Genomic DNA, 24157 nt, shown 5'->3' with positions numbered 1-24157 from the left:
TTTTCATCGTATGTAGTGATTTATTTTTACTTTCAGTTGCTCCACAAATAAATGAACATTAAGCAATTATTGTAAAACACTAGTGGCATTTCAGGTTTGTAAAAATACACATTATATGCACTCTCAAAATGATTTTCACGTTTACTTTATGAATTCTGCTTCTCCATGATACGTGAGAAGCAGAATTGTGTTTTGTGCCTGAAAAAAATTCAGCAACTAACCTTTAGAAGGGTGCATCTCTGTATGCTTTTGGTACGCAGGCTTAAATTTTAAATGCAGGGACACATACATTTTAAAAACATTTAAATTCAGAAATGGTAGTTAAAGACACCTTGAAAAGTCTTCGAGTATACAAACATTTCATTTCAGGCTTTGTGACTCATTTCAATTTTAAAAATAAATTTAAAGTATATACAGCTTCTAATTTTGATTCTCTATTCCGCTTACATTTTAGGCTTCTTATGTATTTTAGAATGGGAAAAGTATGTAAGATTTTTTGCCTGTGAGTTGTTCACTTCTGCTATGAGTTGATGAATGGCGTTGATGTTTTTGGAAAATGCTAAGGCTGAACAGGTGTATGTGTATGCAGCTGGCACCTAACTTAAAGCAATGCAAACCTTAAAAGCGTTTCAGAAGTTGATTTAAAAACTGTTTTCATCCAGCTCCGCCCCCACCTCCCTCTTGGAAGTTCATCAGGCTTTTCATAAAAGATCTTTCTCCTGCCTATTATCAGTCATTTTTAAAGATGTCCAAATTTTAATTACCAGAAATAAAGGTATTATAATGATATTTTCCATTGTAACTATTAAGGAAATGAAGTGATGGAGAGGCAAATAACAATACCATTTTCTGCAGAAAGGTTTTTAAGTTTACTTTCATTCTTGCTTTGCAGTGAGTTCCTATTAGAATATTTTTTTTTTTTCCAAAAAGCAATGTATGTGTGTGCATGCCTCAGAACAATTTTCTGCAAAGTGATGTGAAAGCCAATTTCATTGTAAATCACTGAAACAACATGGAACTGTTTTACTTCTTACTAAATGGTCTTTATTACACTAGGCATTTTCTTGTATGAATCGGTATTTATTCCTCATCACATTTGCTGCATCAGAAAATTAAGTAAATATAACCCCAAATTCAAAGCAAAGTAAGCGAAATCTATTTTTTGGCACACATTAATGATGCTTGAATAATAGATGGTTGAAGCAGACATGAACATCTGGTTGCTTTGTACTATCCACGTAAAATAGCTGCTTATCTAATGATCTGTCAATTTTCTTTATTTGGTAGCGCACAGCCTGTAACACAATGAGGCTTTCAGTGTTTTTTGCTGCTTGCACAGATTCTTAATTTATGTTAAAAATAATGTCTTGATTACAGGATATGTGGATATACTGTAGTGATCCTGTAATACCTCTGCTGTTTCACTTTTGTTATTCCAGTACAGCTGTTTTAGTTCATACTCCACCGAGTTATATTGGCAACTTCAAAGACAATCCTTTGACAGAATTTTACTGGTATAGTACGTTACTGCTGGTTAATAGGGACTCCCACCTTGCTCAGATTCCCATTAGAGACAGTTTAAAAGCTGCTACTTTGGATTCAGGTGGGAGTCCTGACACTTGTACTGCAGTTCTAAGCTGGTAATGGCCTCTCGTGTGCATGCATGTATGTGTGTGCTAAGGTAAGACTAGCATTTTGGGTAAACAGTAACTGCTTCATATCCCTCTGGTGGCCTCATGCGAGCTCGCGCATGAGCTTCACAGTAGAGCTGGCCCTCCACGAAGAAGTAGCCCTTTTGTTTCAGGTTAAGATTGCAGTCGGAGCACACGAAACATTCTGGGTGCCGGTATTTATCCCGTGCCTTCACCACTGTCCCTCTATATGGAAACAATTACAAGAAAAAAACAAAACAATTAATTCATAGGAATTTAAAGTGCAAAGAAACAGCAGTATGACACAAAGCAAGTTTTAGGTATCTCTCTTAAGGCCTTAAGACCTAATTCTGGTTTTGCCAGGCACTGCAGAATCTAAGACTGGAAATTGAGTTTGAGTAAGCGAGATATAAAAGGCATTAGAGGAGATGATGTAGACTGTTTGACAGTTTATTGGAGAAACAGGGTTTGAAGAATCACGTTATTTTGGCTACAACACAGGAAGTACAGTCCCACCTATCAAAATGGTGGTAAATGAACTTATAACACACATTTCCTTGGTGACTGCGGTCTGAGCTCATCATTTTCTGTGTCCTTTGCTGAAGTTAGTGATGTCAATCAAACATAAATCTGAAGTTTCAAAATAGGCCTCAGTGTTCCAGATACTCAAATTCATCTGGGAGAGGGGTGCTCTACACCCCTGAACAACCTGGCGAGTTCACAGCCTAACACAACACAGGACAGGTGACTGCTGTTTTCATTAGCATGTGTTAATGATTGGCTTGCAAAAGGCCCTGAGACACCTTAATTAAAACATCCGCAGTACATTGTCAAAACTGAAATTGTCTGTATTTAAAGTGGCTAACATGTAAAAATATATTGACCGAAACCTCAAATCAGTAGCTCTTATCTCTGTTTTCTAGAAGCATTTTTTTTTTTGTCTCTCAGGCAGAGACCATCACTTGATAAAGATTCCTGTCATTTGTGATGGTGTTCGAGGGCATGTGCTTACGCTAGAGATTTCTAAAACTAGAAAGAAACAACTTACAGAATTCCGCTCCCACATTTGTCACACTGTGGCACTTTCTGGGCACCAGGCAAGCCGGTGGGTATCTTTGTCACAGGTGCTTTCACACTTCTTGTACCCACAGGGCGTCCATCTGAGAACCAAAACATTTCTGTTAAGCACAGGCTGATATTAAGCAGCTGAAGCAGTTAAGCACTTTTCATGTAAATACACACTTCTGGATGTATTTACAGGAGTTCACTTATGCCAACTAATAACGAAGTTTCTCTGTACAAGTTTAGTGGGCCAGATCCCATGTCTTTGGACTTGGGAAGGATATTGTATGCTATAGCCAAAAAGCAGGTATTACAACTGATTAAAAAGCAGGTAATTATAACTGATTAAAAATATAGTGCTTTCTGTCTCATAGGCATCTGCTAATTGACTGGTTGCAGATCCTGGGTATAATAGGAGAAGGAGGAGGATTCGGCTTTAACATAGCACCTTAACATAGTCAAGACCTATTCTTTGAAAGCTTAGTTCTTATTTGTATAACTAACCATACAAGAAATCCAGAAAGATTTATAACATAATACAAATATGAAAATACAGCAAAGTACAAGAAGAAGATTACCCCCAGAATCCCACAATAACGTATGTACAGAAAATACATTTATTCCTTCTCTGGAAAATATTTAGGTATAAAAATTGAAATGATAAATATTTAAATATTTTTAGGTTATTTTTGGTTATATTTTACTACTTATGCTTACTGTAAATGTAAGAAACCTACAGCTTTTAGTTTAATGTTATTTTTTATTTTCAAAACCTCTTCATTTGAAGGAAATATGATTGTAAATGGTATTGTTGTCTTCAGTTTTTACATAAAATGCAGAGGGGATGAGTAAAACTTACTTTGGGAGTTGGTTTATAGTTCTCTTTTCCTGGATGTGGAAGAGAGAGTTTTGTTTCTTGTTATCCCAAAAGTTCTCTTGCATAAAACCTCATTCAGCTGTAATCAACTTTGTACACTAACAGTCTTAAAATTCTGAGAAGAGATTCTGAAAAATGTAATTAACATTCCCCATCTCACTCACATGGGACATTGCTAGCTATAAAAGGCAGGGGAAAAATGTTAGTAGGCATGTGTCAGATTCAAAAGGACTTGGTCTGTCAGAACTTCGAGTAGTTCTGATCTTTCTTATTTTATTCTCAGATTCCCCCCTTCCCACAAACGTTTAGAAATACTTTGAACAGGTAGAATATGTCATTATTAACCACCTTCCTCGGAGACTAAATTCTGGAGCACCTTAAAGGAGCCAGACTGACGAGGTTGGCTGGGCTCCTCCTGGTTGGCGTGCAGCATCCTGTACACGTCGGACTGAGGCACCGCAGTGGGAGCTGGGTCACTGCATCGCAGGGAGGAAGAGCAGATAAAACAGTTAATTAACATAACTTAGAAGCAATAGCTCTGACAGGCATAGAATATGTTTCAGGAAACAAACGTAAAGACGAGTGAATTTCTACAGTGACTGAAGGGCTCTTTCCTCCAGGTAGCATTGCTTTATATAGTCTTCTCTTGATCTAATGCACTGGAAAAATATTCAGTGGAATTCATACAAAAATAAATCCATGAACTCATGACAGTATTTCCATAATTACTGCCCTGGCTCTTAACAGCATTTGGAAATAAGCCAGTACTTGCATTTAACTTCAAAGCAGTTGCATTCTTGTGATCAACTGCTGTATTAGCAAATGCTCTCTGGTACAGTATCCAGAAATTCCATTGTCACAGCAGCTGGCCTCAAGAATGCTGATAAAATCACAGCTCATGTCTTTACATGGGGCCAGCCAAAACCTAAACAAACACTTTGGAAGAGTGTCATGAAGACAAGATATTCTTAATTTTTGAAGTTGGCTCAGTCAGCCAAATTCATATTAATAATCAGGTGATTATTTATCTAAGCTAATTGTTACTTATTTAATATGTGGAGGTTTCAAAAGAGAATGAAGTAGGAATTGTGTGGTAGAGAACATCGTAAGATAAACACTGTTGACTGGAAAATTTATTTTGTAAATTATATTAGAATGGCACATGACTTATTTTTTTGTAATGACAATTTTATGATAAAAATATAAGGTAAATTTTTCTCCAAATAACACTTAAATTCACTGACTCGTTTGGGTTGGAAGGGACCTTAAGGACCAGCCAGTCCCAACCCCCTGCCATGGGCACGGATTACTCCCACCAGACCAGGTTGCCCAAAGCCCCATCCAGCCTGGCCTTACACCTCCAGGGATGGGGCATCCACAGCTTCTCTGGGCAGCCTGTGCCAGTGCCTCACCACCCTCTGAGTGAAAAATTTCCTCATAACATCTTATCTAAATCTCCCCTCTTTTAGTTTAAAGCCATTACTCCTTGTCCTATCTCTACACTCCCTGACAACAGTTGATGGTTGAATTTCCAATGACCTGTGAACTAAGGAATGTACCAAGAATATTTCATGGTATTTTAAACTGTGCCGAGTATTTTAAATTGATCATGATAACTAACATCTTGAGTAGCTGAAAAGAAGAGCAGATGACTGCATGCACTGTCAGGAATTAGGCCAAATGTGTGGCACCTGTAAATTTCAAACTGCTACTGGGACCAATTAGAAAGGTCAAAATTCACTTCAGTGCAGTCTGTTATCTCACTGATATTTGTGTAAATGTCCAGTTTAAATTTCCTGTTACAACTGGCTTCTAACTCTCTGTTGAACCTTAGGTTAAGTTGCTACTGGAAAAACAAACAACACAAAAACAAACAAAAAAACCCACTAATTTCACAAGGAATCAAACAGTTATTGACAATTTTGTTTGTTTCCCAGGATAACATCTAGACTGTCAAATGGCACAGTAAGAGCAGCAGCATTTGGGCAGCTAGCTAGAGGCTACTGTTGATTATATTAATTGCTTACATCTTCAAGAATCAACCAGCTTTCTCTGAGCCATTTTTAAACCAGTGAATAAAATACCATTTTCTTCTCTCCTCATAAACTTTTAATCTAAAGAGTGAGCTCTCTTTTAAAAATATCTAATTAAACCCTTGATTCTCTCTTCTTTACTAAACTATTCCTAAAAGTCAAACAAGTGATAATACAATTACATACAAAAGCCAAAAATCAGGCACAAGGGTATGAGAAAACATTTCTAAATTCATACCCAGTGAAAATGAATCTCACTACAAAAGACAGATTTCAAACCTGTGTAGACAGACAGTTCTCAAACTGGGAATGCTACAGGCATTCATGAAACCTGATTACTCTGGGCTTAATCCATATTTCAGAATAAGGAAAAAGTAAGTTGGCTTTTTTTTTTTTTTTTTTTTTTTGTGATTGAGGATAAGATTCATGCAGTAGAGTAACATCACTCAGTAGACTTCGTGAAGCACGGTTTTGTTTTCATCAGATTAGCATAAACTTCAATACTAGACAAATATGATTTTTACGGTTAGTAACAGCCCAGTTCTGCAAGGTGCTGAAAAAGACTCATCGGTGCCAGAGATTATTGTTTATTTAAAGTATTAGTAATTAGCTTTAGTTTACATCATACATATTATAAATTATTAACTTAAGTACTGTTGTGAAACAGAAAAATAAGTTACTATTATGCAAAAGTAGAGATAAAACAGTATGAATGATAAATTGTACCTTGAAAAACATGAGTAGAGCTTTAAAACATTTTATTATTCATCAGTACTGTCCAGATTCACAAGGTTCCTACCTGCCTTTCAGTTCCTGTAGTAGGTAAAATTCATGAATCAGCTTTTGACCTTTACAGAGATCTCTCAGTAGGCCTAGAAAGTCAATTCCAGCTCTTTTTGGAGAAAAGCTTGGGGTACTGAATGAGTTGTCCTGGGTGGGCGCTAAAGAGCATGAATACCTACAAGATCTCCTAAGCTTCATAACTTGAATTTCAAAGGTTGAAAGAAATGTCAGTTAATAATAATAATGCATTAATGGTTAATAAGAATAAATTCTTAAATAGCAACAATTAAAACAGTAATAAATAGTCGTGAATTTTGGAGGGAATCAATCTTGAATTGGAGTGGTCGGTCAGCTTACAGGAAAGACAGTTGAATCAGCTTTTCCTTGATAGCTACAACTACGAGATGATTTCCTGTGAAAGAGTTATTTGTAAAATCTGAAAGACTTTTAACACTTTTTCATTCAAAGTCATAAATTACTAATAGATTAATGAAAATACGTAATGTTTTTAAATAACTTAGTTTCTCTCTAACCCTTTCACTTTTTGTAGAAACCATGTAAATTGTTAAAGCCTGGGATTGTCGGTGTATTCTAAATTTGTATATCCAACAATATTAAACGTACTGCTCTAATTACCTCATGATGGGTGTTTCCCCCAGAGCTGTAGAAACTTGGCCTTGCAGTGTTTCCATGATATTGTCATCTGAGTACAACTGCATGGGTGTGTTAAACTGAGCATGTACAATCTTGACACCGGGCAGCTCCATTTCCAGGGGAACGTTAGGGGCCATCTTAGACACCGCTTTCAGCTCGGTGGGGCAGATAGAGCTGACGGTGCTAATGGAAGAGGGGGTGCTGCGTCCACTGCCACAGTCAATCCCCGAAGGAGTACTGCATCCACTGTGTTAATTGCACGTTACAGCCAGATTGCAGAAAGGTGTGCAGTGCGTGTCGGATTATAGAGAAGAAAGACAAAAGTACAGGAATACGGTGATGTTAACAAGGCTGAAAAGCATGAATATAACAAAAAATACAGAAAAGCCAAAGTAGAGAAAGCAGAGAAAAGCAAAAGTATGTGCGTTCACTGAAAAGTAAAAGCGTCAATGCCAGTTATAAAGCATTCCTCAAAATTCTGGCATGCATTATCTTTAAAGACAAAAATATAAGAGATTGAATAATTCAGAACACAGTATTACTTTGCATTTTGAATGCTAGATTTTCTTTGAGGATTAATTAAGCCTCACTATAACTCATTGTTCTAAGCGAGTAATTTCTAAGATCTCCAAAAGGGTAGCTTACAAAAGTTATGTGAGTTGTACGTGTCAGTGACAGAATAAACACCTGCAATACTGGAATTCTAAATGCACCATTCCAGTCCTGTACCTCGTAATCCATCTGAGGCTGAAGAGACTACTATAAAGTCACATAATAAATCCAACGTTTCTTACATTTCCTTGGTATTTATTAATCTTTTAAAATGTATTTGACAACATATAAATATATATATATATTTGTTAAATATTTGTTGCATATTCCAAAGAAAAAAAGATGTGAAAATAGCCAGGCATACTTTTGCTTTTCTAAACTACAGTGTTTCCAGTAGAATGTAAAGTGGTCCTTCACAAAAACAGTGGCTATGTATTCAAATAATTGTTTCAAGTAGATTTTACATGTGATTTATGTAAAATAAAAAGGATGTGAAATTTTATATCAATGTTGGTCTACATTACTGGAGTAAAGTTGCTACACAGCAACATGTAGTCTGTTAAGAACTAGTAAAACAATGCAAGCATTAGTCTTTTTCAATGTCACTGATCTCAATACTTCCGTCGTTTCTCCATAGCACCTCAGAGGCTTTCTTGGTTCAGGGATACTTCTTTCCTGTTGCTGTGTACCAGCACTTAACCCAGGCTTTCCACAGGCTACCATTTATATGATATTCAGACTCAAGAGATGATAAATGCTTGATCTTTTTCCTCCAACCTGCACATCAGGGTTATGTTAGCTCTTTCCAAGATGAACGATTCTGTGTAAACCAGGGAGTGTATCACATTTCACAGTTTGTGCAGTGCAGTACTCTGCCCAGTAACTACTCGTGTATGGAGAAAACCCAAATTTTCCCTTTGATTCAATGGAGAATTTGTGTAGGACCACTTTCTCAAAATTGTGAAGGGAAATACATTGTCTACAATTCAAGGCAAATCAAAAGAAAGGTAATTCCACGAATGGTAGGCAAGTCTGATAGCAAAAGTATAAGCTCTGTATTATCACCTAGCGAGTCAGACAAAAATATTAATACATGGGGCAATTTAAAAATTTACAGCCCTTTTTTTGTGTGTGTATGTGTGTAAAATAGTAAGACCACCCTTAGATTATGCAGTAAAATAAGTTTTGTCGGTGCTAATAGTGTTAGTAAATGGAGAATAAGAGAAGGACAGAAAAAGCATAAATCTTGCTCTGAACAGCTGAAGTAATGTTAAAGCAGAATAAAGTGAAGTATAAATAAAATATAATCATATATAAAGAAGATAATTTCCAGTTAGTTTTGTCAAAGTCCAGTCCAAAATTATGGCTAATGTCAAATTTGTTAGTTCAATCCCATAGTCCAGAATCAGCTCTTCTTTTAGTCAGTGCTGTTTAGTCTCAGCTGTCTGTTCTAAAGGGATAATTACAGTCAGGATGGAGGTTTGGGTTTTTCTGCTGTATTTAACAAAGAGTATTTTTACAGCCAAACTGCTGAAAAAGTAGGAGACAAACAGTGTGACAGCCAGGGTTTTGTGGAAGTAAGATTCTCCATCAGAGATTCTGCAGTTTGTAAATATGGACTTGTTTGACACTAAAATACCACACAGACTTGCCCAGCTAAAGTTCTGAGACTTGGTGCATTTCTGACAGGTTGGTATTATCTGGCAAGCTGGAAAATAGCCAATTATTTAATCATTTTTACTGAAAATATTGTATAATTGAGATTTCTGAATTACGAGAATAGGCTCCCAACACACCCCGTTGAGCTTCTGTAAATCTGATTAGGTACCTGCAGATGGTGCCAAGTGGTCCTAAAGACAGTCTAGGCTTTTGTCTATTTTTTTTTTTTTTTTTACATATATATGCACATATATTTATATTTTAATCTTCTTTATTTTCTATCTTCTTTTGTTATCTATTTTGTCTAGTCTACATGTAAATACTGCTGTCAGAGGCCACGTATGTTTCCAAAGCAACACATCCTACAAAATTGGTAATCCATATGAGATTGTCTTTTTTTTTTTTTATAAAGTCTTGTTTATCTGACTCAAAATAGTATAACTAAAATACAGGCAGTTTGACCTTCAGTATGAAATACAGTACACTAAATCCACCAGTAAAACCTGTTACTGATAGAAAGGATAAAGGATAGCATCTTATTGCATCACTCAAGCTTTTTTGAACTGCCTTGCATTTTAACCACAGAATTTGTATTGTTTTTTTCCTCTGTGTATTTAATATTGTAAATCATAGTAAGCCAGGCATTTTGCCCCTAGTTATGATAGAGAAATATTACACCAAAACAAGGGATGTAAATATATGATGTTTTCTGCATTCTAGAGCTTTACAGGTCTTAGCATCAGATGGTTCTGTTTTAGCACTGCATTAGGTCATTAGGTTGTCTTCTGAATAGCTGTCTGCTGAAAAGTAAACTTAAAATCTCTGTATAGGATAGATGGTAATTAAAAAAAACTAGCTAGCTTTTATTTAGCAAGTTAAGAAGTTACATATATTTGCACTTGGGCAGAAGAATTCCACAGCTCTGTAAATTTGTGTGTACAGTACCTGGTGCTACACTGTAATCTGAATCATTCATGAATATAGTTCCTTCAGACTTGTATCTGTAAAACTGAGAGTAGAGTCTGGTCCTACTTTCTTTTGGAAATTTTGAATTTCAAGCCTGATATCTGCAAGTCCACCAACTCAGGTTTTTAAATTTCAGCATTAAGTTATATACCACTGTAAGTTAACTTCAAATGCCTCAGGATGCTCCATTAATATGGTTTGTGAGTATCCATTAAAAAAATAACACCATGCATGCAAATCCATCACAGCACTCCGAGTTTATAACCTGCTTCGGCCTGGGAGTATGAAAGGTTTGGGCCGAATATTATGCCTGTGTTCAAAGTAGTTGATATCCTGTAAAGACAAGAGGGTTAAAATAACTTCCTTTGGCCTATACATGCTTATTTCTAGTTAAAAAGTAGGTAATAAATGTTTGAAGTTGTAACCATGAAGTAACCATGTTTATTTGTACATTCCTGGTACATAGAAGACCATCACTTTAGTGCTGAGAAACTTTGAGAATAACAGGCAGTTAGAGAAGGATGAGAGGTAGAGTTGCTGCCCAACACGGGGCAAATTGTAGCTACCTGCAGTGCTGCTACTACAGAGTTGAGTGTAGAGTTTTCTGTGCTGGAAAAAAACTGCTTCAATTATCACCATTTTTTTGGATAATCAACAAACCCCTGATTATCAGCCAAAACAGCAAGAGCTGGACTTTTTAATTGAAAACAGAACAGATAGTGATATAACACAAATGAACGTGTATTATTATAAGGAGATACCAGTACTCACTTTTGCGATGAGTTAGGAATGAGACTCCTCAGTTGTCCATGAAGCGCGTCTTGAATATTGCCAGATGAATACAGCCCAATTGGAGAATTATAGGAGGAGCTCACTACCTGTCTTTTGTCATCAATATTTGCTGCTGCAACAAAAGGCTGGGCCCTTCTGTTGTGAGCTGTACCAATAGGCTTGAATTCCTGTACGTGATAGGCAGACAAAATACACAAAGCTACAATGCACACCAAAGCTAGTAATGAGTAAAACTGACAACATCAGTATTGTTAATCTCTGCATTTTTTACTTTTGCAACTTTGTTATTTCTTAACTGGTGCAAGCACACTATATTTTTCCATGAATTTTCTATTCACTACTTAAGCCATATACATTCAGAGACTATTTTGTGCTTCAGGGCAAGAAGAAGGTATTCCACACTGGTAAGTAGCATAAGACAAAATGGGAGGGATGAATATTATAGCAACCTGTTGTATCGTTCTCTATATTTTACAATGGTTAGGTTCATTGTTTAGAAACGTTTCACATATACTTAGTTAGCTTAATTACTTTGTTTTAGTGTTAATTTCTGACTTCTGCCTTTTTCCCCCCCCATATTGACTGGAAGTTGCAATGGTAAGATAGCACAGATCATTAGTATTTTAATGAGAAATATATATTAAATAAAATATATTTCAATGAGAATATATCTCTGCCAATTCTCTGGTTTGGCCTTGTTTTTGAGATGTGTATTTTGCATAGTGTTTAGACTTCCAAAGATTTAGGCCACCTAATAGCAAATCTTCAGAGGATGAAAGGTGAAGTGAGAACAGGACTTTCACACCTGCTGAGTCCTTTTTTATTCCTAACTTTTGAGTTCAAATCTCTGCTAGAAAATGTGATTGGGGTAATAGGAATACATCTACAATACTATATAGATATGTATACTGCAATAGACCATTTCTGTATTTATGTTGATATCACGCTGTGTCTTATGACTATAGAGAGTTTAAGTTCTGATACTCCTGAATGAGATTTATTCCAAATTGTACCTTAGGTACTGGAGCTTTTGGCTTAATCACTGTGTATAGTTTATGCTGTGCGTTTATTATCACATACTTTGAAATGATGACACATCAAACATCTTCAGTTTTAACATTACTCAGGTGCAATTGTGGTCTTTTGGTCATATCTTGCAAGTGATACCAACCAGTCTCCTTGTTCTGATAAATAAAATTTTAAACCAAGTTTGTATTTTTTTTTAAATGTAGAAATGCCCTTTTTAGATTACCTAACCTTTAGGAATGCTAGAAAAATTTCCAGTTGAAATAAAATACAACTTATTAGCAACAAGTGCAATATAATTTTAATACTGAAATCCGTGGAATAAATCAAGATAAAAAGAGCAGATTAGGTAAGCATGGACACATTTTTGACATCTGTAGGTTTTTATTTATTCCCCAAACATTATTGCCCTTTTATTTTATTTTTTTCAGAAAACACCAAGTCCCTGTTCAAAGATTTGGTGAATAATTTGTAAAAGTTCTGAATGCCTGAATGTGAATTGGCCCTGTAATTTTCATTTGAAAAATCTGAACACTTTTAGAAATATATTTAGGAACAAACCTTAAGAAAAGTCATGGTTATATAGAGTGTGCAGCCAGAAGATGCAAACAGTAAAAAGCAGCTTTATTAAATGGAAATGTTTAGCAGCATTACACTGGAAGAGATTACTGAAAGCAGCAATCAGATAAATGAGCACAGAAATTTTACTTGCAGTTCTTCATTTCTGTCTAGTAGAATTGGGTTGCTGTTGACAAAATGTATTAGTAAATGGAAGTAAGCTTCTACTGTTTAGGATCATGTTTACTTTATGAAAGATATTAATATAAAATGTTTTAAATTGGTTTAAATCCATGTATGATACAAAACAAACAAAAACAACCATGAACATTGTCATTTCACTGCCTGTTTAATTCTTGTTGACGAACAGCACAGAAGACATGGCACCATAATAGCATGTTTACAATATAACATCTCTGAAACAGGTATTTGCAGTTAGTTAAACTTAAATTCTTTTTTTTTTTTTTTTTAAGAAAAAAAAAAAAAACAGCCTCATCTATTCATATAAAATGTCAGTGAAAGAACATACAGCAAATAGTCCAGCTCTTGTGTTTATTGGATCTTATTGAATCTGTGAGAAGTCCTCCTTTAGTTCCAAAGCTAAATGAGAACTGCAGGTTGTTGAAATTCCTAAGCAGGAATATTTGATAATTACAGTATTTCATTTCTTAAAAATCTTTCTACTTGACCAATGTCCTTTTTGTTAGACTAATGCATTTTGCATTGAGATAGATATCAGCAACAGAATGAACATAGCCTCAAAAGTCTGCAGAAATGCTTCTAGCAATGCAACCAAGTGTTGGCGTTCCTTGAGGGTAATTGCCATGACAGTACACACGTGTTTACCTGTTGGAGGTAGTGGGGACTAAAATCATCATCTCCGAATGCTGTTACGTAAGATGGGCTAGATTCTCAAAACTACATTAGCATGACTATATGGTTTCAAAACTTGACTATAAGTGTTAATAGACTGTAAGCTTACTTTGTAGAATAGGGTTTTGGTTTGTTTGCATTTTTTATACTTTTCTATGTGTATAATATATATTTATATCTCCAAGGATATGTCTTTCATGGACAAAGGTCTAGTCACCCTTAACGAAGTGTTCAATAGCAAAGATTAAAGCAATGAAAAAAAAGTTAAAAAGTCCAAATAAAAGCAATTAAAGAAATATGGTGATGGAAACAAAATAATTTTATATGAGGTGAAAAAGGTAAATTAGAAAAAAAATTACAGGTCATAGCATTGTTTTACATTGACAATACATCAGGAAGGTACACATGAGCTTTTTTTTTTAATATAACTAATTTTAATAAGGTACACTGTCATTTACAATGATTTTTTAGTCCTAATTATATTATCTGAGACCTTATATTACTTTTATACAGAATATGAAGGGATTGTATTAGTAATACTTCAAGTAGTCTATTATTTCCTGTTATTCATCATGCTATAGGTTGCTCCAGGTTAACAAAATTAGGTGGTTGGTTTTTATGTGGGAACATGTAGTTTGCAAGATTGGCTCCTAATCAGCAGCTGTTGCTGGAAGTTATTTGCTGGGATTATTGTCTCTGTTTGCTCTATCCAGAGTAAAAATTAGGGAGACTTTTCTTGGTGTTTTGACAATTCCCTCTGTCAGTCTCCAAATGACTGTTTGGGGCTGCTCAGCCTAACGCAAAAGCTTTCCACTGTGTAAAGGTTCCTTGTTCCAGAGCTGCCCTGTGCACAGCATTAATTGTTTATCAGATTTCCTATAAACATCTGTAGAATACTTTCCATCTGTTGAAAGGAGACATTCTTTTGCCTTGTGTTGATATGGTGAACAACTTAAAGCATGTTTTACTGTCATTTATAACTGTTACTAGCTTGCAACTAATTATTATTATTTAACTTATTATAATTTATTATAGTAATTGAAACTAATCTATTATTATTTAGTTAGCTCCCAATGTATTTTAAATTAATGACTTTCCCCTCATGAAACTTTCTTAGCGAACTTGGCAAGAGTGAAAAATTCCATCTGCATTTATAACATCTGTGACCTTTTGGGTAATTCTAATTATTATATAAATGGAAGAAATGCTTTTTATAGAACTCGGTGATCTTCCATTTCTGCAGACCAACCAATATGTGCAATACTTTTGGATGAAAAAGATTTACATTTGAAGTAACACCTAATTGCTTTTGGATATTTATTTATTTATTTTGACTTGCCTGGGCTTCAAGGTTATTATTCATCATTGGACTGCAGCACACTCTAATGCGACTTACATGGCATATAATTATGCTGTAAATAGTCACCTGAGGTTAAAGAAACTTTCATGCTGAATTGTTTGCACTACTGGCACACACACTGATGGGTCTGGCTCTGAGACTAAATATGCAGTAAAATTAAGTGTAGAATTTCTGCAGTTATGGAAAAAAGGCATTTTTTTCCCCACATATAGATCAGAGAGATAAATGTTCTTGGATGGAAGAATTTAATCGAAAATGTAAATCATCCCTACAGTGGTTTAGGATATTTGTTTATTAGCATTGCTACTTTTCTGAGGCTTATTATGTATTGAATATATTCAGTACTCCTGATTTCCCGATAAAGGAAAGAGGTAGACATACACAAAATGGAGAGGTTCAGTATTTAAATCTAGGAAATATATATTTTTTAATTGCTCAATGGAGATTACTTTTCAGAAGGCTGCCAAATAGCACTTACTGAAGTCTTGTGATCTATTTGTAAGTAACTGCTCTTTTTAGGAATGCAGCTTTCATGCACAGGGATTACTGGATTACTGTCCTGTCATACATACCTACATGGCCTTTTGTACAGCTTTTGTAGTGACTTTGTTCCTCTGCTATTTCTTCTATGTATATCCTAGCTATTCCACCAAAAAACAAACAAAAAAACACCTCTTAAAATAGCTGTTTTGTTTTGTTTCTTCGTTACACTCTTACTGCTGAAGAGGGTGGATTGTTTCAGATGAACTTTGCTGTATCACTTAACACAAAGGTTCTAGTTTGCAAAGAGAGAGAACTGTAACACTGGAATGCCATATTCATATTTGGGAGTGCAACTGTGAAAACAGAACTGGTGGAAGCATTTATTATGTAGAATTTGTTCAAATGGAATCTGCTTTTTTTTTTTTCTTTAATTTTTTAAATTTTATTTTTGTGGGACAGCACTAAATAAACAGTTGGCATACTTGCTTTGATCCTGGCCTGCAACCAGAATGCTCTTTTCTCTTTCCCTCTTGAGACAATAGCAAATGTTCATGTAAGTAAAAGGAGGAATGACAAAGGAATAAAACACTAGTTGTAGACAACAGGTAGCTAATTAACTATTGAAAACATCTGCTCACAGCTCCTCACAAGGGACTGGCTGTGAGTTTGAAGAGAGAGGAGGATTTAAATGGATTGGAATTGCTTTTGCTGTTCAGAAGTGATGAATGTTTTGCTTATTGATCACTGAGTGGGTTTTGTACAATTTAGTAACTTTCAGTTCTGTGGTGTGGTACAAAAGCATATGGAGGTAAAGAGACCCAACATTAATAAATCTTCCTGTTTATGTACCTGTTACATCAAAAAGATTTTCTCTGATGTGATGGACAGATTGTTTTGGTGTTTGACATTTAGTCCTGAACTCATATGGTGAAGTCTCTAAAAGAGTTAAAGCATCTTAAACAGCATCAGAATAAAAGGAGCATTTTCTTATTTTTTCCCCCTGTAGTAGAACTATGGTGATGTGTGCAGTTTTAAAGAAAATGGGAATGTACTGTAAATTGGTAACATTTTGTTTCGGTTGCAGCTGAAAACCTAAAACATCTAGTCAGATAAAATTGTACATATATTATATATAGATGATACAGAAAGATATATGATGCCTATCATGTTTCATATTATCTTAAATTGGCAGATAACAGATGAAGTGGTGTTCAAAGAATTTTAATAACCATGAGTGAGATCATTTAGAGTGTAAAAAGATAAATGAAAATGGTTAGGTAAATTTTAAGAATTCATACCTGTGGTTCAGCTTCCAAGTTTATCTTGAAGGGATGTGCTTTGCCATCTTCTGAAACTTGCGGGGACCATAATTTAGTCTCTTTCCTAGAGAGATAGAAAGGCAGAAATTAACTTGAATTCCTGTATATTTGTATATTTCTGTGTAAAAGATAATGCAGTGTGGAAATTTGTAGTTTGTTCTATGCTTTGTTAATATTTTGACATAAAAATACTTAAACAGTTTATAGTGTACTGTACATAAACTGTATAAAAATGATCTATTTTAAAATTTGAAAAGTGCTATGAACAATGGAAAATAATTTAATGGTTAATGAAATGCAAAGACAAATTAGTCCCTTTATGACCAGGACAGACCAAGCTTTGTACAGTTTTGTTTTTCTTAGTGGTTGATAGGTTAATATTTTTCACAAATAAATTTATATATTAGTAATTTTCCTAAACCTCAGCAATATCAGTTTTTTTTTTTTTTTTTTTTTTTTTATGACTACAATATCCACATAAGGGCTAATTTTTCAATGCAGGAGGATTGCAGTCTTGGTTTGCAAAGTATACATACAATTGTAAATAAAACCTTCATAGGTGGTTCTTTCAGTTGCTTAAGCAGGGACAGCAAACATGCAAATATCTGCTACAATTCTGCCTTCACTGACAACAGGAAATTTGGTAGCTGATTTTGAAATGTTGTAATATTATTCTTAAACATTGATCTTGTGAGTACATAGCAGTACTGTTTGTTATATAAATCTAAATATTCAGCATATTCTTAAATATGCACATATTTCATACAGGCAATTACACTTACCATATTTTTAAATACTTGCTAAGTGGTATATTGCAATCTGTAACAGATTGATATACTGGCATTAAGCATAGGAACTTTTTATTCAGGACCAGAGCTCTAGTAACTAGACAATTCTCCTTCCAAGAAAAATACTCCTTTATTTGAAGAGGCATATTGTGGTCAGCTGTAACAAAATGCTGAGCCTACTGGACAGCATCAGGTTGGTCTGAGCAGGCTGATTCCTGGAGACAGCTGGGAAAGTACACCAGGTGATTCTGATGAAAGGCTGAGCAAAATCAGGAGATGTGAAGATGCAGGTTGTTGCTCTTGGTAGCTTTAGTGGAGAGAAATGGTTGTACAAAGTTTCTGGACTCCTGCGTTTTAGGTAAGAGAGTTTTTTTTTCTTCTTTTTCTTACATTGCTTGGAAAATCCTTGTGTTGTTTTTTTTTTTTTTTTTTAATTTATATATTGTATATTGTGACCATAAAGGAAGGCCTTAGGTCTCCCTTATTTGTTCCTCCTTGTGAAAGTGTGCTGTGACGTTGCTTTCCATAACTGGGAAGATATGTTAGCAGCTTTGCCTGTGCTTGAGGACAGGAGGCAATGATCAGCATCTGGAGCTGGGGCAGTGTCAGAGCAGAGCGGTTACTAAACAAGTGACAACTACCCAAGGACTCTGTTGTGGCACTTTCCAGCTCCTAATTTCCAAAGAATGTAAAGTGCTGTCTGTTTCTGACATCAAATGTAGGCTTTGTGACATCAGGGGAGGCAGTAAGTGGTCTGTTTGTAGCTCAGTGAAGGTGAAGCTGAGGGAAGCTGCTCCTGTGCTGGAGGGTGTGCTCTGGGGAATCTGGCTTGGTCTGTAGCTGGTGAGGTAGGTTGTAATTTTAAAGGTTTTGTGGAATTCTTAAAGCTCTTTTACCTAGTTAGGCTATATGATAGTTAGACTGTGTTAATCAGCTGGTTGGGCAGCATCAGGAGCAAGCAGATGTGCACACATACCTCTCTATTCTCAAGCATAGCTGATGTGCCGCTGCTTTAATTCTCTCCTGCGCGTCATTGTGTGTCATGTTCTCTGTGCTCAGGCCATCAATAGCCACAATAACATCACCAGGGCTCAGGTTGGCAGCTGAAGCCTTGCTTCCAGGTGTAATCTGAAAAACAAATTGTGACTGCTTACTTAAGTTGCATACATACCTTAAAAACTGAGAGAGAAAAACAAATGCCACCATGCTTCCCTGTTGTGATGGGGGTGGGTGTGTAAACAACTGTATGATTGCTCATAAACAAACAAACAAACAAAAAAAAAAACCAACACACAACAACTGTATTCTTAATTCTTCTGTTCCCTCTGTAGTTCCACTGTCAGCTTACCACTTAAATGCTGTACTCATCATAACTTCAAAGTAGATGAAAATTGTCTTCACGCTTCTGCGTTAAATAATTTCCACTCCAATTTGTGTAATTGCTTTAACTTGTCCTTGAATCTTCTGTCTCAGCTGCCAGTTCAGTTCTCTCTCCTGACTTCACGCAATAGCAGAATAGCACACTGCTTAACAGTTGTGCCACTTAATGCTCAGGTGCGTGACCTGCCATTGATGGGCAACATGCAAAACCATTCTTACTGTGTTTAAGGACAATTTACAGTAGCTACTGTATTTCCTGCTAGCTTGGCCTCTCCTCATAAATATGCTCATAATACTGAAAACATATATTTATTAATGTCTAATCCAGATCCCAAACTCCTTAAAGTGCTGAACTTTAAGTTCTGCTGCACCTGAGTAGCAGTGGCCCCGATCTTTCAAGGTGATCCATGTGGTGCAATTCATACCTCAGGGAAATGTGCCAACATCAGTGACATTCAGAGACATAGCCCTAAGGTTTTTTTTGTTTGATTTCATGAAATGAAATCAAAGTATATATGGAATAAAGTGTTAAGGTACCTTGAGCAGGAATCAAGAAAGTTACTCAGGTTCTAAGTCTGGGGTCTCCAAAACTGTCAGTTTTTAAAACTTCAACAGCTTTTAGCTCAAATAAGCCACATTGAGATGACATACGTAATGGTAGTAACAAATACATGGGTGAAGTGTGATCATGCTTCTCCCTGTAACCTGGAATGGCTTCTGACTTTGCCTAGCATGTTGTGGATATGCACGGGATGACAAACTGCAGGATGGTTCCATAACGTGTCAGAGCATTAGCAGCCAGACTGATATTCTAAATACATGTAGAAGAAGTGCTGCAGAGTTGCATTTGATAGGAAGGGACCAGGCTGTGCCTTGCAAGATCACGGTGTGATTTTGATAATTTGGGTACCTCAGCAATCCAGGTGATGCCGTTTCTTAAGGAACTTATTCATGATGTATGAAATGCAGATTGTGACTTCTTAGAACCATATTATGACCACAGTGTGTGTTGCTTGCCACTCCCTGCTTCGTGAAGTAGATCCTCCTGGTGCTTTCTGAAAATGTTAGCCTTGCTCTTCAGGACGTGTCTGTATGGCACATCTGTATCCTAGGTAACTCCAATTTGGATAAATACAAGGATATGTGTTGATAATCCTGATGTTGTTGGAGATAAAATAACTATTTAACCCCATGCAGGGCAATGTCTGTTGTGATGCTTTGAAGAAAAACTCTCATCATCTGTTTAATAGACTTATGAAACCTGTCATGACACACCTTCATAAATATTTCAAGCTCTGTGTTTTCTGAAGAGGTATGAATGTCTGCAGACAGAGGCTAAATATAAAACTGAGTTAATATAAACACTTCCATTGTGATCTGTAAATGTTTATAGTAAGACAGAATTTAAATATAGAGTTGATATTTTACCATTCCTTCCAACCTCTACAAGCTTTAATTTTCTGTAACTCTATTCAATATTAAAGTCTAGGATGGCATTCCTCTAAATGCCTAGCCCCAAATCTTCTGTTCAGTACAGACTGAAATTAGTCAGTTTTATTAAGACTGGGGTTTTGATCAGTTCCCCTTACCTAATTTCTTTGCATCTATGTGAAGTCCCAAGGATTTTAAGGAAAGTTTTCCTGATTTCTCGTTAGATTCTACTAGGGTCAAAAATCAAGCAACTAACTGAATGCATCTATTTTTAGTCCCTTCCTGGTCTCCTTCCCTCCCAGTGATTGGGACCTGCTGTGGTTTTTGCATTTGCTTGGAACAGTCAAGACAATTGCCTTGCTTGGGAAATTGCAGATGAATTTTTGAGATGACATCTGTTCTTTAGACAGGTGTAAGATGATCTCTTGTGTTGTCTGTCTCTCAGACAAGTCCTGGTAAAAGCTCCTTATTGTTGAGCAGGGGCTATAGCCAACCAAACTTACAGCTGTCCTATTATTTTTTTTCAAAATATTTTAAAATGGTTTCTATTTATTGTTTTAATGGCTAATAATACTTCTTGTCAGAACAGTTAAGGCAAATGTGAATGGAGGGCTGGTGATACCTTATATGAAAGGAAAATCTAGGCTGTAAAGAGCAAGGTGTTTGAATCCTGCAAAATATTCACCAGCTCTTAAGAGCTACAGCATTAATACTTATTTAAGGATTCTTCTAAATGTATACTGTGATAGCAAATATATTAATATGAAACAAATCTACCATTAAATTTTTTGGTAGATAGACTAAATGTCTAACAGACTAAACAGACTTAAATGTCCTCTCTCATATATATATGTATGTATATAATTTCATAGATCTACTTATAATGTGATTTTTGAGCATTGAGATAATTTGCTAGAAGCCAGTGGCTTATGTCTTGTGAGGCATTTGGTGGGTATGAGTCAATTGTAAAATCATTTATTCTTTAGAAAGCTACATTTATAGTAACGTCCTTTGTTACTACAGTTTTAAACTTCATTGTACTTAATCTAAACACAGGGAAAATACAAACCAGACACTGCTAAAATATTTTTCATTAGAGATAATGGAAACTATTTTTCTTTTAGAGGCCCATAAAAGGCAATGAAGGCCCCAAAATATCCAGAGATTTTCTTTCTTTTTTTTTTTTTTTTTCTTATTCAGTTTCTTTTTTTTGGTTTGTCTAAAGGTTGTGCTACGTCTGATGAATATTTGTTCTGAAGTTACATAAAGTCAAGTAATACCATTCTCTTTTGCTTACTTTTAAAATAAGTAATGTTTTATGCTTGTATGCATCTGGACTAAGTGTTTAAATGAAACTAACTTTTACTGGTATAATATGTGAGGGGTTTGTGCTTAAACTTTCTGAAGACTCCTGTTTGGAAGCATATTTACTGCAAGGCATCACCAGCGGTATCCATCCTTCAAGGCTCTTGACGTTTATTTAATACCAGACATAGTGTATATATTGAGTCATAGTGCAGGGCTTGGGGGGGGGGAGGAGGCATGGGTGATTTGGAGGCTCATGCAACATGCACTTGGTGTGTTAGGTACTGAAAAGCAGCAAGAATACAGGGAAGATAATAATTCTCATCTTTGTGCTGAATACTGACTTTCAAAATATGAAAAATATCAATTTTTAAAAATATCAAATTATTTTTAAGGCCATTAGGTGGACCTGTATCTGTAGATGTATACAGGTATCTGTAGATACCTGTAGACTTTTACATGCTACATGCATCAAGTAATTAGTTTCTTAAATAAATTCCAATTAATAGTTCAAAATCCATGGGAAAAATGAAGGCTCAGGCTCTTGCGGCCCTTTAGTGGTGTGTGTGTAATAGAAATTGTCTGTTACTAAATATGGCAGAAAGCACTGAAGAATTCTCTCCTGCATATTCAGGATTAGATAACTTTAGATAATTCCCTGATTCAACATTCATGGAAGTGAAAACTTTTGCAGATAAAAACAGGTGCCGTTGCCTTCCTTGTCAACATGCAGATTTTACTGTAATTAAATAAGGGTCAGATCAATCTTGTGAAGTTGGCACAAAGCACACGATGTACAAGACACGAGGAGCTCCTGCCCAGTGCCTTCTCCCCCAGTAAGTGTACAGGACGGCTGTGGAAATGGTAGAGCTAGGCTCTGGCCTCCAGGAGGCTCAGGACTTATTTTCTCATCTTACTGCCCGGGGAAACGATGCCAGAGTTTGCCTGCTGTCAAGGCACTCGATTTTAATTTTTGAGGCATGAGTAGAAAATGCACTTAATCTCCTTTAGACCAATAAAGCAATCCTAGAAAGACAGATAAAGCTTGTAAAAACACTTCATTTTCAGCTAGCTCTCCTCAGAACTAGCAACTCCTTGCTCATCTGCTCGCAGTTTTTTCTTTGCATCTTTGAGATGGAGGAAAACTAAAGGGCTAACATTTGCAACAGCTAGAAAATGCAATAAACAGCAGGGAAATGGAAAGGTACGTACCCTGGTTATGATCAAGGGTTGGTTAAAGTCTATTCCTCCCGAGAGCCTGAATCCCCAGGGTGCTGGTCCTTGGAGAACAACGTTCTGGGGCATCGTGGTTGTGTGTCCCGGGGCTCTCCCGCTCCTTTTTCCTGTAGGTTGTGGGGAGGTGGGTGCTGCTGGCAGGGCACCTGCTGGACGGGTCACCCCACAGCTGCGGGCGCTGGGCTTTATCCCTGCTCCTCGGGTGACGTCAGCCAGCCCCTCGGCTTCTCCACCCACAGAGGGGAGTATCAGGCTCGGACAAATAAAGCCTGAGCGCTGGAAAGTTTACAAGTTCATCAGCTTCATCTGCTGCTTCAGCGTCCCCCTCGGCCCGAAAGTCAGCCAGCTTCAGGATGTGAGCTTCTGGCTTCTTAAGGCAGCCCCCTTCCCACTTGTATAGGGCTGGTGCTCTCCTGAGCTGTGCAGCACGCTGCTCTGACTGTGTGCGTGATTCTGCTTTGTGTAAACAAACACGAGGAGATTTCCCTCTCGAGCTGTTGTTTCACAACTTGTCTTACTTGTAACGCAATAGTTCACTGCAGCGAAACGTCCCCCCAGCCCTTCAGCTGAGTGTTTCAGCTGCAGTTACTTGAGAGCACAGCACGCACTAACTCGAATGGCTTGAAAAACTCTGGACCGATGTCATGCATGTTTCTCATTCTGAGGGAGAGAAATGCCGTATTAGTTGATGATGCCTCTGCTTTTCATAGAAATCTCGGTGTTTTGTAAGACAGCTCCAGACACCTTCTGCTGGTTGTGTTAGTGAATAAGCGCTCTGTGCTCTTTCTGGTTTTCTTGCATCAGCTCATTCAGCTTTATTCTGACTTCTGTACCCCTTTTATATTGCTCCAAAAGAGAGAGGGAGTTCTGACGTGATGGTGTCTGTGTTCACTCACTTTCTTATCATTCTGTTAGAGTTTTCCACTTCTGTGTGCTATTACCAAAGTTAATTGTGTGTGTATAATGTTCTCAAGCATCTCTTGAAGTTTGGCCTTTAAGGTCACTATCTACAGCTCTAATCAGGCAGAGCTCAGAGCTGCTTTTTTTTTTTTTTTTCCCCTTTCCCATGAATGAGTCAATAGTAAGTCAGTGAGAGAGCTTGGAAAGAACAAAAACTGAGGAGAATATGTGTTTTGGTGTAACATGTCATGTTTTCTACACTTCAGGAAAGTGTTTTTTTTTTTTTTTTTTTTTTTTTTTTTTTTTTTTAATGGCTGTTGTTTCATATGGCAGATGTCAAACAAAGGAGGTAAAACTCTGTGCATTTGCCTTTCCTACTGCCTGTAGCCTGCATAGAGGGGAGTCTGATGGACAAGAGAGTAGTGAGATAGGCATGAATCTGTATTTTATTCTTTCATATAATTTATG

The 24157-nt window shown here is 36.4% G+C and overlaps 1 protein-coding gene across 3 annotated transcripts; it reads right to left on the bottom strand.

Moving 5' to 3' along the window:
* Positions 1 to 23197, bottom strand: PDLIM3 (PDZ and LIM domain 3). Of its 3 annotated transcripts, XM_084286211.1 has the most exons (8): positions 22766 to 23184; positions 18414 to 18565; positions 16629 to 16713; positions 10504 to 10571; positions 7044 to 7307; positions 3940 to 4067; positions 2701 to 2812; positions 1 to 1877 (listed from the first exon to the last, which is right to left on the bottom strand). In XM_084286211.1, the coding sequence occupies exons 1-8, from the start codon at positions 22856 to 22858 to the stop codon at positions 1688 to 1690; spliced, it is 1092 nt and encodes a 363-aa protein (XP_084142337.1). In that variant the 5' UTR covers positions 22859 to 23184; the 3' UTR covers positions 1 to 1687. The 3 variants fall into 3 exon arrangements, with proteins under 3 accessions (XP_084142337.1, XP_084142338.1, XP_084142339.1); XM_084286212.1 differs by lacking the exons at positions 7044 to 7307; positions 10504 to 10571 and adding an exon at positions 11010 to 11197 and having other exon boundaries at positions 22766 to 23197; XM_084286213.1 differs by lacking the exon at positions 7044 to 7307 and having other exon boundaries at positions 22766 to 23189.
* Positions 23198 to 24157: the final 960 nt, after the last annotated feature.

Source organism: Netta rufina (genome assembly GCF_964035555.1).
Source record: "Netta rufina genome assembly, chromosome: 4".
NCBI lineage: Eukaryota > Metazoa > Chordata > Aves > Anseriformes > Anatidae > Netta > Netta rufina.
The sequence above is the reverse complement of the archived record's forward strand: the minus strand, read 5'-3'. Positions and strand labels throughout refer to the sequence as shown.

Coding starts and splice junctions, on each gene's coding strand:
- PDLIM3 (XM_084286211.1), bottom strand. CDS start 22,858: ATGCCCCAGAACGTTGTTCTCCAAGGACCAGCACCCTGGGGATTCAGG. Junction 16,714..18,413: donor CTATGCTTGAGAATAGAGAG/GTATGTGTGCAC, acceptor CTATCTCTCTAG/GAAAGAGACTAAATTATGGT. Junction 2,813..3,939: donor GAATTTAGTCTCCGAGGAAG/GTGGTTAATAAT, acceptor TTTGGTTCTCAG/ATGGACGCCCTGTGGGTACA.